General features: G+C 45.3%; 1 protein-coding gene across 1 annotated transcript in view; it reads left to right on the top strand.

Moving 5' to 3' along the window:
- The window catches only part of LOC117262070 (carbohydrate sulfotransferase 8), a 74,203-nt gene extending 64,119 nt beyond the window's left edge, over positions 1-10,084 (top strand). The window contains exons 3-4 of the mRNA XM_033634726.2: positions 3,390-3,430; positions 3,826-10,084. Coding sequence (XP_033490617.1) covers positions 3,390-3,430; positions 3,826-4,863 — 1,079 coding nt within the window. The 3' untranslated portion in view covers positions 4,864-10,084. The remainder of the gene's footprint in view (positions 1-3,389; positions 3,431-3,825) is intronic.
- The last annotated feature ends 1,962 nt before the right edge of the window (positions 10,085-12,046 follow it).

Below are 12,046 nucleotides of genomic sequence, written 5' to 3'. Positions count from 1 at the left end.
CACTCATTACAGGAAGGAGGTTCCTTTCAAAATAAGACAACATCACACTGTCACTTAACATGTGAACTTATGGAAACACGTGACTGATGCAGTGTGATGTCAGCTCAGTAACTCATCAGGTTCTGAAACATTTTAGTTTTTTAAAGCGTTAAAAAAACAGGTAGAGTACAGCGTACCTGAGCAGGTAGAGTACAGAGTACCTGAGCAGGTAGAGTACAGAGTACCTGATCAGGTAGAGTACAGAGTACCTGAGCAGGTAGAGTACAGAGTACCTGAGCAGGTAGAGTACAGGGTACCTCAGCAGGTAGAGTACAGAGTACCTGAGCAGGTAGAGTACAGAGTACCTGAGCAGGTAGAATACAGTGTACCTCAGCAGGTAGAGTACAGTGTACCTGAGCAGGTAGAATACAGCATACCTGAGCAGGTAGAGTACAGTGTACCTGAGCAGGTAGAGTACAGAGTACCTGAGCAGGTAGAGTACAGCATACCTGAGCAGGTAGAGTACAGGGTACCTGAGCAGGTAGAGTACAGAGTACCTGAGCAGGTAGAGTACAGAGTACCTGAGCAGGTAGAGTACAGAGTACCTGAGCAGGTAGAGTACAGCATACCTGAGCAGGTAGAGTACAGGGTACCTGAGCAGGTAGAGTACAGCATACCTGAGCAGGTAGAGTACAGCGTACCTGAGCAGGTAGAGTACAGAGTACCTGAGCAAGTAGAGTACAGTGTACCTGAGCAGGTAGAGTACAGCGTACCTGAGCAGGTAGAGTACAGAGTACCTGAGCAGGTAGAGTACAGCGTACCTCAGCAGGTAGAGTACAGCGTACCTGAGCAGGTAGAATACAGCGTACCTCAGCAGGTAGAGTACAGAGTACCTGAGCAGGTAGAGTACAGCGTACCTCAGCAGGTAGAGTACAGGGTACCTGAGCAGGTAGAGTACAGCGTACCTGAGCAGGTAGAGTACAGAGTACCTGAGCAGGTAGAGTACAGAGTACTTGAGCAGGTAGAGTACAGAGTACCTGAGCAGGTAGAGTACAGAGTACCTGAGCAGGTAGAGTACAGCGTACCTGAGCAGGTAGAATACAGCGTACCTCAGCAGGTAGAGTACAGAGTACCTGAGCAGGTAGAGTACAGCGTACCTCAGCAGGTAGAGTACAGGGTACCTGAGCAGGTAGAGTACAGCGTACCTGAGCAGGTAGAGTACAGAGTACCTGAGCAGGTAGAGTACAGAGTACTTGAGCAGGTAGAGTACAGAGTACCTGAGCAGGTAGAGTACAGAGTACTTGAGCAGGTAGAGTACAGAGTACCTGAGCAGGTAGAGTACAGAGTACTTGAGCAGGTAGAGTACAGAGTACCTGAGCAGGTAGAGTACAGAGTACCTGAGCAGGTAGAGTACAGAGTACTTGAGCAGGTAGAGTACAGAGTACCTGAGCAGGTAGAGTACAGAGTACCTGAGCAGGTAGAGTACAGAGTACTTGAGCAGGTAGAGTTGCAACTAGTTTATCAAATCAGTCATTTTACAGCCTTTGAACTGAGATGATTTTTTAATCAGGCTGCACCTAAAGATCAGTGTCATTGTCAGTTTGTCTGATGATTGTTTTCTAAGTTTAGTTGTTTAGTCTGTCAGATGTCAGAAAATGAAAACATCCAGTGAAAAACATACACCACAATTTCTGAATTCATGATAGTTGCCAATTATTTTTCTGTCAACTGATTAATCGATTAATTTAATCATCACTGCAGCTCAAACTCATAATGAAAATAATTTGTTTCAGCCACAGTCTGAAGAAGAAGAAAAAGAAATCCATGGCGGACATTTTATCAGTAATTTCTGACATTTATTTAACAGTGAATGGATTAATTGAGAAACTCAGCAGCTGATGAATCAGGTTATAAAAGAAGAGCTGCAGAAGGTTCAGGTGAGGGATGAGTCTCTGTGAGGACGCTGTCAGACCTTCACCTGGATTAAAGCATTTATTATTCACACACACACACACACACACACACACACACACACACCATCAGTCTGTCTTTGTCTGGCGCGTGCGCACACACACACACACACACACACACACACACACACAGCTCCATCTGTAATACACTCCATCTCTCGTGCTGCCTTTGGGGCAGCTGCCTCTCCACAATGTTTCAGCTCCACTGCACAAACATGTTTCCTGTAAGACGACGCTCAGCAGATAAAAACCCATCATCACAGACATTTGTTTATTCATTTATTCACTTTAACCCATTCATCCAGACCACAGTGTCCACAGTGCTGCCGTGTGTCGGTCCTCAGGAGGAGCCTCAGGCTGTGGACTAACTGACTCATCCTGCCGTTTAACAGTGTAAAGACACACCGGTGGTCCACACACACTCGGGTCACGTCAGGTGTTCCCTCACTGTTAGCTTTAGCATTTAGCTTTCTGTTACAGTGGAACAAACTACACGTTCATCTGTGTCATGACTGTGTGGGGGGTTACATCACATTCATCCCAGCATGCCTCTGTGCACCTTCTACCTGAACAGACGTTACAATAAAAGCACCTCTGGGAGATTTACATCCTGTGAGACTTATTTCATTGTAAGTTGTGGGAAAAGATTAAGTTTTTTAATTTTTCCACTGTAAATATTTAATGTAATGTATTTCGAAAATGAAAAAACACATTTAGGTGTGAAGACAAAACTTTAGATGAAAACATTTATCACATTTACTTGTTTTACTTGTACATTTAAAGTGTAAATAGCTTTAACTCCTCATTATGACTGCACAGTATAACGTCTATAGAATAAAGAACATCAGTGTTGTGATTGGTTCCCTATGAGCCTCACTGTCTCTGTGAAGTTCCGTCTACCACCGGGTTCGATCTCCCGGGAAAACGAAGGCTCCGTTAAGGGCACAAAGGAAGTAGGTCAACCACTGAGCAACTAAAACAGGAATAAGATGGCGCTTCAGTTTTCCCCTGGTAGCTATTAGTAGCTATCCTCCGATACCAAAGAGAGTCACTGTCAGATCTCTACACGTTCTAACATCAGTAGGAACAAACTGTGTTGGTGGTAGTTAAACTCAAACAGGAAGAGATCCGGTCGTCTTGGTGATGTCAGCACCAATGATAACACCACTCAGAGACACTAGAGGCTGTAAAAGTTGAAAAGTTTCTTAATAAACTGTCTGCTCCTGCTGATAAACATTTAAATATCACAGTTTTGGATTCAAATAACTGGTTTGATTATCTTTCTGCTGCTTTACTCTGATGACGTGATGTAAATGTGAGGTTATTGTCCAGGTAATGATCCTGCTGAAGGTTAATCTGTCTCCAGATCTGTCGTCCTCTGGTATCAGCAGCTCTCATTATCAAAGGTCTCATGTGTTGTTTGTCTCTGTGTCTCTGCAGGTGTTAACGTGCTGGTGGCTCCCAGGTGGCCTGTTGAGAAGGTGAGCCAGCTGCAGCTCTGACTCCTCACACTGGGGACACACAGGCTGAGGGCATACAGACAGGCTGAGGACACACAGACAGACTGAGGACAGACTAGCTGGGGACACACAGACAGGCTGGGGACTCGCAGTCTGAGGACCAGACAGACTCAGAAGGGGACACAAAGGGGGACAGCTACACCTGCTGGAAGCTCAGAGCATTACAGCACATGCACACTGTACAGACGGTCCTCAGTCAGTCTTCAGGTCAGAGACAGAGATTCAGGTTCATGTCGGCACTGATCTTTCAACCGATCTCAGATCAAACTCCACACTGAGCAGGTGTCACTGTTATTATAATGACATAATTTACATCATAATTGACATAATAATTAAAGTGTGTGTGTGTGTTGTAGGATGTGGTGACGGACAGCGCAGCAGCTGCAGATCAGCCTGCAGAGAAGTTTGAAGTCTCCTCTGAGTCTCTGTCGGAGCTTCAGGACTCAGTCGGCTCCAAACAGCCGGTCACCAAACGTCACAGGAAGTTGCTCCTGAAGAATCCCAACTCTTCCAGCGCTCCTGCAGGTGGAGAGGAGAAGCTACAGCTGCTGCAGCATCAGAGGCTGGCAGAGACGCAGGCGTCCCGGCGCCGCCTGCTGGCTGACGTCTGTGCCAAATACCAGCCAGGCGTCACTGAGCGGCGTGTGTCTCAGCGGCAGGTGTCCCGGGTGTACGTGGAGGACCGGTCCAGGCTGCTGTACTGCGAGGTGCCCAAAGCCGGCTGCTCCAACTGGAAGCGGGTGCTGATGGTGTTGGGTGGCAGCGCCACCTCCACACGAGACATTCCTCATGACGCGGCGCATTATGCCAACCACCTGCGGCGGCTGGAGAGCTACGACCGCGCTGGCATCGCAGAGAGACTTCGCTTCTACACCAAAGTGTTGTTCGTCAGGGAGCCCTTTGAGCGTCTGGTGTCGGCCTTCCGGGACAAGTTTGAGAGTCCAAACTCGTACTACCACCCAGTCTTTGGACGCCCAATCATCTCCAGATACCGCGCCAATGCCACGCGCACTGCCCTGCGCACAGGTGCCGGTGTCACCTTCAGGGAGTTCGTGCAGTACCTGCTGGATGTGCGGCGGCCGGTGGGGATGGACATCCACTGGGAGCCCATCAGTCAGCTGTGTAACCCCTGCCTCCTCAGGTACAACTTCATCGGCAAGTTTGAGAACCTGGAGGAAGAAGCCAACTTCCTGCTGCAGAACGTCGGCGCACCGAGGAACCTCACGTTCCCCGACTTCAAAGACAGGAACCCCCGAGCTGAGAGGACTTCCTCCAAAATCACCCAGAGGTATTTCTCACAGCTCAACGCCACCGAGCGGCAGAAGGCCTTCGACTTCTACTACATGGACTACCTGATGTTCAACTACCCCAAACCGTTCAAAGACCTGCACTGAGGACGGGACTAGACCTGGGGGGGTCACTGAGGACAGGACCTGGGGGAGGGGTGGGGCCTGAGTCCATGACCTGGGGAGGGCGGGGTAATACTGGTGAAGCTAAGTGACTTAATCAAGTTATTGTTTGTATTCTTTCTGTTCCAGGTGCTCCGTGTCTCAGTCGCTCAGTTTAACTCTTTGACAGTCTCTGAATCGTGGTGATGACTTTTTTTTTACCCACAATGCAGCAGGTGTGACAGGAACAACAACACTCTGACATGTCTTATATGCTGCACATCACTGAGACTTTAAATATGCACTATGGTTAACGTGTGTCTGATCTGTTTGTGAAACTGTTTTTATTTTTCTGTCGCAGAATCAGAGGAGTTCAGGTACAGACTCATCAACTGAACACCAGCTCTGATCCACAGTTTGACGTCGCGTCTCTAAAACAAACATCACAATCTCTTTATTTGTCATTCTTTATATAAACACAAACCAGACGTGACCGACTGTCAGCTGGAGAACATTTCTCTATCAGTTCTTTCATAAATATAGTTCATAACCTCAAATTATTTCAAAAATATTCAGCTTACTTTGATTCAAAAAAATTCAAGATGCTGAAACATCAAATGTTTTGTATTTTTGTTGAGAACTTTCCGAAGTGATCAATCAGTTATCAGAATAACTGTCAGTTAATATGTAGGTATGAAATATAATAAACATAATAATATGTTAAAGCAGTGGCTCCCAACTGGTCATTAGTTCAAAGTCCACACAGTTAAATATACTCGGTGTCATACTTGGTTTGGCGGTGTCGTCGAGTTAGCTACTTGTCAGAGACAGCAAACTGTCTGTTAGTTTCTCACTCTACAGCAGCAAACGGCATTTCAAAATAAAAGTTCTGTGCTAGAAATTCAACATGACACATCTGTAAGTCGCTTGCAGTCCATTCAGAATTGACCCATGACCCACTTTTGGACCACGACCCACCAGGTGGGAACCACTGTGTTAAAGTATCTGCTGTTAATATACTGTGTGTGCTGTATGTAATAATATACACACACTATACCTAATAACACAATGAAATATAGGTATATAATAAAAATAAAAGAGACCACTCTGATATAACATATAATATTATATAACACTATATTAGTAATATAGTATTTTCATATACTTATATCAGTAATATAATGTAAAATAAAATAGTGTTATATGTGCTACTACTCCTTATACTACTACTATCATAGTAATAATGACAATGGTGATAAATAATCAGGGATACAATAATCATAATGAGCAAAGGCTGAGCTTTTATTTTGACATTTTATTTTGTACAGATGACAGGAAGTCACATACTAACACACTGCCTACTACATACTTAGTCAGCATGTGCTGCATACTGCCCACCAAATTAACCGTTAAAGATCCGTGTGTAAGATTTAGGAGGATTTAGTGGCGTATAGAGGTGAGGATTTCAGATTTTAACCAGCAATCAGTGATCATTGTTGAGGAGGTTTTTACCATGAGCCAAATTATCCTCTGAGGTCTCTTCCTCTCTAAAACAAACTTCCTACTTAGAGCCGGTGTTTGGTTTGTCTATTCTGGGCTTCTGTAGAAACATGATGTTGCAACATGGTGACCTCTGTAGAAGAGGACCCGCTCCCTATGTAGATATAAACGGCTCATTCTAAGCTAACAAAAACTCAAAGATTCATATTTTCAATTGATTACATGTAACACACTGGACCTTTACGTACGCAGACTGTTCAGTATACTCTAATTACATGACTGCATCACATGACTGGTGGCCAGTCTGACCCGGCCAGCAGCTCACACACCTCGGACAGTTTTCTATCATTACGTAAACTAAATGACTCCTGAGTTAGAGACATGTTTTATGGATACTTCTTATTATATTCAATGGATAACAATAATAATAGAGAACAGCTGATAAACTGGAAAATTAGCCCAAATGTTGAACCCAGTAACTGCAGGATGTTTGAGTAAAATGCATCAGAGATGAGTTTTCCTGATATTTTTAGGATTTTTTGAATACGTTTTTATGATTATATTGTTTTTTTGTTGTTTGTTTTATTCTGTTTTTGACAGAATGAGTGTTCTATGAACTCTTTGTTTTAACTGTGTATTTTTCTAATGCAGGATGAGGCTGTTTAACAGAGACAGAAGGCTTTCTGTATATGTTGTGTGTTCAGGTCTTCACCCTGTCCTCATCCTGGGCGATCTTATTTTAATTTTCTAAACTTAAAAAATAACAATTTCATTTACTGTAGAACTTAAATTAGTAGCCCGGGCTATTATTGTCTTAAATCACTGACATCAAGAGGCCTATATTTGGGACAGGCCTTTAATTCCCTTTCACACAAAACTGTTGTTCAGCAAAGATCAGGAAATACGATCACATTTTTTATTTAAACCAGTATGACTTTTACTGAGTTCTGAATCATTCATTTGATCTAGCTTTGACAGGCCATAAGAGAGAGTGAGAGCTACAGCACTCGAGGATTACAGCACCCAGCATACTGACACAACACCACTTTATCCTGTTAAAACAATCCTCACAACTTGGGTTAATTTTTATGTAAAATCCTTCTGATTCTTTTGATCTGACGACTCTTACGGACTAAAGGAATATGAACAACTTACAGGGTAATCAAGGTATGGACACATAATTTGAGGTAGCTAACAACCTGGTTTTAAACATCCGAAGAACTTCTATAGAAACATGTACTCCTTGGCAACCAGACCAGGCCTCTAATTGAGACAGGCCTTTATTTGTCAAAGTGTATAGCTACACCGGGCTAGTAAAAGGGACTGGGCGGTTAATTGGAGTTTTACAGTTTTCTTCACAGAAATATATATATATAAAAATAACTGAAGTTTTGGTGACCCCTGGTGGGAGTCGGGACCCCCATGTTGGGAACCAGTGATTTAGGTGTTTTCACATATGGTCCTTTTAAAGCAAACTGACCTCAGTCCTCTTAGGATGTTTTCACACTTGGACTCAGAGTGGTGACTCAGCATTTTTGCACATATGTGAACACTACAAGAGAACTCAGACCCCTCTGAAGCAAACAGAAGTCAGACCCCTTTGAAGCGAACAGAACTCAGACCCCTTTGAAGCAAACAGAACTCAGACCCCTTTGAAGCGAACAGAAGTCAGACCCCTTTGAAGCGAACAGAACTCAGACCCCTTTGAAGCAAACAGAACTCAGACCCCTTTGAAGCGAACAGAAGTCAGACCCCTCTGAAGCGAACAGAACTCAGACCCCTCTGAAGCGAACAGAACTCAGACCCCTCTGCAGCGAACAGAACTCAGACCCCTCTGCAGCAAACAAAAGTCAGACCCCTTTGAAGCGAACAGAAGTCAGACCCCTTTGAAGCGAACAGAACTCAGACCCCTTTGAAGCAAACAGAACTCAGACCCCTTTGAAGCGAACAGAACTCAGACCCCTTTGAAGCGAACAGAACTCAGACCCCTTTGAAGCGAACAGAACTCAGACCCCTCTGAAGCGAACAGAACTCAGACCCCTCTGCAGCGAACAGAACTCAGACCCCTCTGAAGCAAACAGAACTCAGACCCCTTTGAAGCGAACAGAAGTCAGACCCCTTTGAAGCGAACAGAACTCAGACCCCTTTGAAGCAAACAGAACTCAGACCCCTTTGAAGCGAACAGAACTCAGACCCCTTTGAAGCGAACAGAACTCAGACCCCTTTGAAGCGAACAGAACTCAGACCCCTCTGAAGCGAACAGAACTCAGACCCCTCTGAAGCGAACAGAACTCAGACCCCTCTGCAGCGAACAGAACTCAGACCCCTCTGAAGCGAACAGAACTCAGACCCCTCTGCAGCGAACAGAACTCAGACCCCTCTGAAGCAAACAGAACTCAGACCCCTTTGAAGCGAACAGAAGTCAGACCCCTCTGAAGCGAACAGAACTCAAATCCATCTGAAGCGAACAGAAGTCAGACCCCTCTGAAGCAAACAGAACTCAGACCCCTTTGAAGCGAACAGAAGTCAGACCCCTTTGAAGCGAACAGAACTCAGACCCCTCTGAAGCGAACAGAACTCAGACCCCTCTGAAGCGAACAGAACTCAGACCCCTCTGCAGCGAACAGAACTCAGACCCCTCTGAAGCAAACAGAACTCAAATCCATCTGAAGCGAACAGAACTCAGACCAGTTCACTTAACATGTGCCTTGTGAACACAAAGCGCTCCAGGTTCACTTTGCTCTCTGCCGTTGTATTGAGCCCTCTAGATCACATCCTGTTGACCTGGGACTCTTGAAAAACAGATGAAACCACATCGGCCGTAACGCTTGCAAGGATGCAGGACGAGGAGTGGTTTGGTGCACAGAAGATACTGCACGTCTCCAGATGTGGACTGTAGAATACATCAAACAGCAACAGTCTACAGCACAGAAACACTAAGGTTTCCCTCCAATATTAAGTTAATTTGAAAGCGAGGGGCTTCATAGCCGCACTGCAGCGCCACATCAAAGTAAAAACCAAACTACATCAGTATATTAAATATAGGCTTTAGTGTGAGCACAAAGAGGACTGAGTCCCTTTTCTGTTGGTTCGCTTTAAGAGGACTGAGATCTGTTTGTTCTAAAAGGACTATGTGAAAACACCCAAAGAGACCATGTGGATAGGAGTGGGTATGGAGGGGTTAATCATCACCAGAACAATAATCATGATCATTTTAAATCTGTCCTCGTGTAGTGGACATCTATCGATCCAGCTGTGGACAGTTTGAACATCTTGTCTTCTGTTTTTTTGCTTTAATGACTTCTGTGAAGTTTGTTTTAGATTCTTTTCTCTGATACTTTGTCCACATGAACATGTCTAACTGAGACACACCTGACACGACATAAAGACAGCTACGTCTCCTTTTCTTTGTCTCTTTACAGGAGAGAGACACATGACGTCGTGTTTTATTACAGTTCAGTTTTCTCTGAAACAAACTGGAGTTTAATCCTCAGTGTGACACAAAGGGACAAAGATGTGTTTAAATGTGGACGCAGTCTGTTTCTGTACCTGAGACTGTCTTTAAACTTCCAGACTGAGTGGACGTGATGGAAACAGGTGACACGTTGTGCCTCTGTGAGAGTGAATCAGCTGACGTCAGATGGACATACGGAGACGACCTCAAAGCCTTAACACTGCCATTTCACCTTCATGTGAATATTAATAAATGTGTCTTTTTATCCACAAACTGAGACCTGATGGTTTTTATTTGTCAATGACACTAAGTTTATCATCAGATCAATAAATGTATTCTGTCTTTAATGTTTCAGTTTCCCTCCAGGATCGAGCACATGACGAGGATCAAACACTGACAGTCACACTGAGCCTTTGAATTAAAGGCACTCCAGCTGAACTACACTCAGTGGCCACTTTATTAGGTACACCTGTATAATGTAATCCTACAGCTCAGCCACGAATTCTCCCTTGACAGAGATGATGATGTCACTATTTATTTATTATGTTTAAATAAGGAAGAGGTGACTTTGTTGGGGACTATTTTCAGCAGCGGATTAATCTACATTTGGTGCTGTAGAGAGTACAAGCAGGACGATGTGTGTGTTGATGGTGATGAAGGAACATGTCAGTGACATCGTGATGTGATTTGGAGGAGGAGGAAGAAGATGGGTTGATCAGCAGACTCCTCTTCATCACTAAAATGTGACTCTTCAGTGACATCTAGCGGCAGCCGCAGGAACTGCAGGTGAAACCTTTAATATTTAACATTCAAAGTTTCACCCACGTTTTTAAATTGTGTTAAACTGGAAACATTTCTGTGAACTTTTTTATTCCCTCCTCATTCTTCCCTCCTCTTACTCCTTCTTTATCCTTCCCTCCTCTTCCTCCCCTCCTCCTCACTTCATCTTCCTCCCCTCTTCATCCTCCCCTCTTCGTTCTTCTCTTCTCATCCTCCTCTTTATCTTCCCCTTCTCTTCCTCCTTTCCTCCTTATACTCAAATTTCTCACCAACCTTACTCTTCCTCCCCTCCTCTTCCTCTCTCTTCATCCACCTCTCCTCTTCCGCTTTCCCTCTTCTTCCTCCCCTCTTCCTTCTCCCCTCTTTATCCTCCTCCCTTGATCCTTGTCTTTCTCCTCCTGTCCTCTTCATCCTCCCCTCCTCTTCCTCCTTCCCTGCTCTTCCCCACTCTTTATCCTCCCCTCCTCTTCTTTCCCTCTTCCTCTGGTCCTCCTCCTCTTCCTCCCCCTCCTCTTTCTCCTCTCTCCATCCTCCCCTTTTAATCCTCCCTCCATCTTCCTCTCTTCTTTATCCTCCTCTTCTTCCCCTACTCATCCTTCCCTCTTCGTTCTTCTCTCCTCATCCCCCTCTCCTTATCGATCCCTCCTCTTCCTCCTCTCTTCTCAACTCTTCCACCATTCCTCATCTTCATCTTCCTCTTCCTCCCCTCCCCTTCTGTCCCTTTTCCTCTGCCCCTCCCTATCCTACTCCCTTGATCCTCGCCTCCGCATCCTCCCCTCTTCCTCCCCCTCCTCCCCTGCTCCTCTTCCTCCCCTCCCCTCCTCCCCTCTTCCTCGCTGTATACAGAGGAGTCACAGAGTAGGAGCCTGGTGGTGCCTCTGGCGGGTTTAGGAGATATTTAAATCTTTAAATTCCAACACGCTCCTCTCGTTCTTCGTCTAATTGAAGTAACTGCAGGCTTCTTTAATTAGAGACAGAATCAAGTCAGTGAAGGAGCTGCTGCTGCGGGCTGTGTGTGTGTGTGTGTGTGTGTGTGTGTGTGTGTGTTCAATGTAACTTGTTCAGTGTGTCTCAGTAACACACATGAGTTTCCCATCAGCCCCTGTTGTATCACAGAGTGTCACAGGGAAACCCCTCACACAGTCCAGCACCAGGTCTTCAAACCACAGATATGGTTTCGAACCCAGGGTGGGGAGCCCTTCAGTGCGGAGTTTGCATGTTCTCCCTGTGTCAGCGTGGGTTTCCTCCAGGTGCTCCAGCTTCCTCCCACAGTCCAAAGACATGCAGGTTAATTGGTGACTCTAATTGTCCGTAGGTGTGAATGTGAGTGTGAATGATTGTCTGTCTCTATGTGTCAGCCCTGTGATAGTCTGGAGACCTGTCCAGGGTGAACCCTGCCTCTCACCCAGTGTCAGCTGGGATAGGCTCCAGCCCCCCTGTGATCCCAAACAGGAT

The sequence above is a fragment of the Epinephelus lanceolatus genome, chromosome 5 (assembly GCF_041903045.1).
Source record: "Epinephelus lanceolatus isolate andai-2023 chromosome 5, ASM4190304v1, whole genome shotgun sequence".
In the NCBI taxonomy this organism is placed as follows: domain Eukaryota; kingdom Metazoa; phylum Chordata; class Actinopteri; order Perciformes; family Serranidae; genus Epinephelus; species Epinephelus lanceolatus.
Note: the sequence above shows the minus strand (reverse complement) of the source record. Positions and strands in the feature narration are given on the sequence as shown.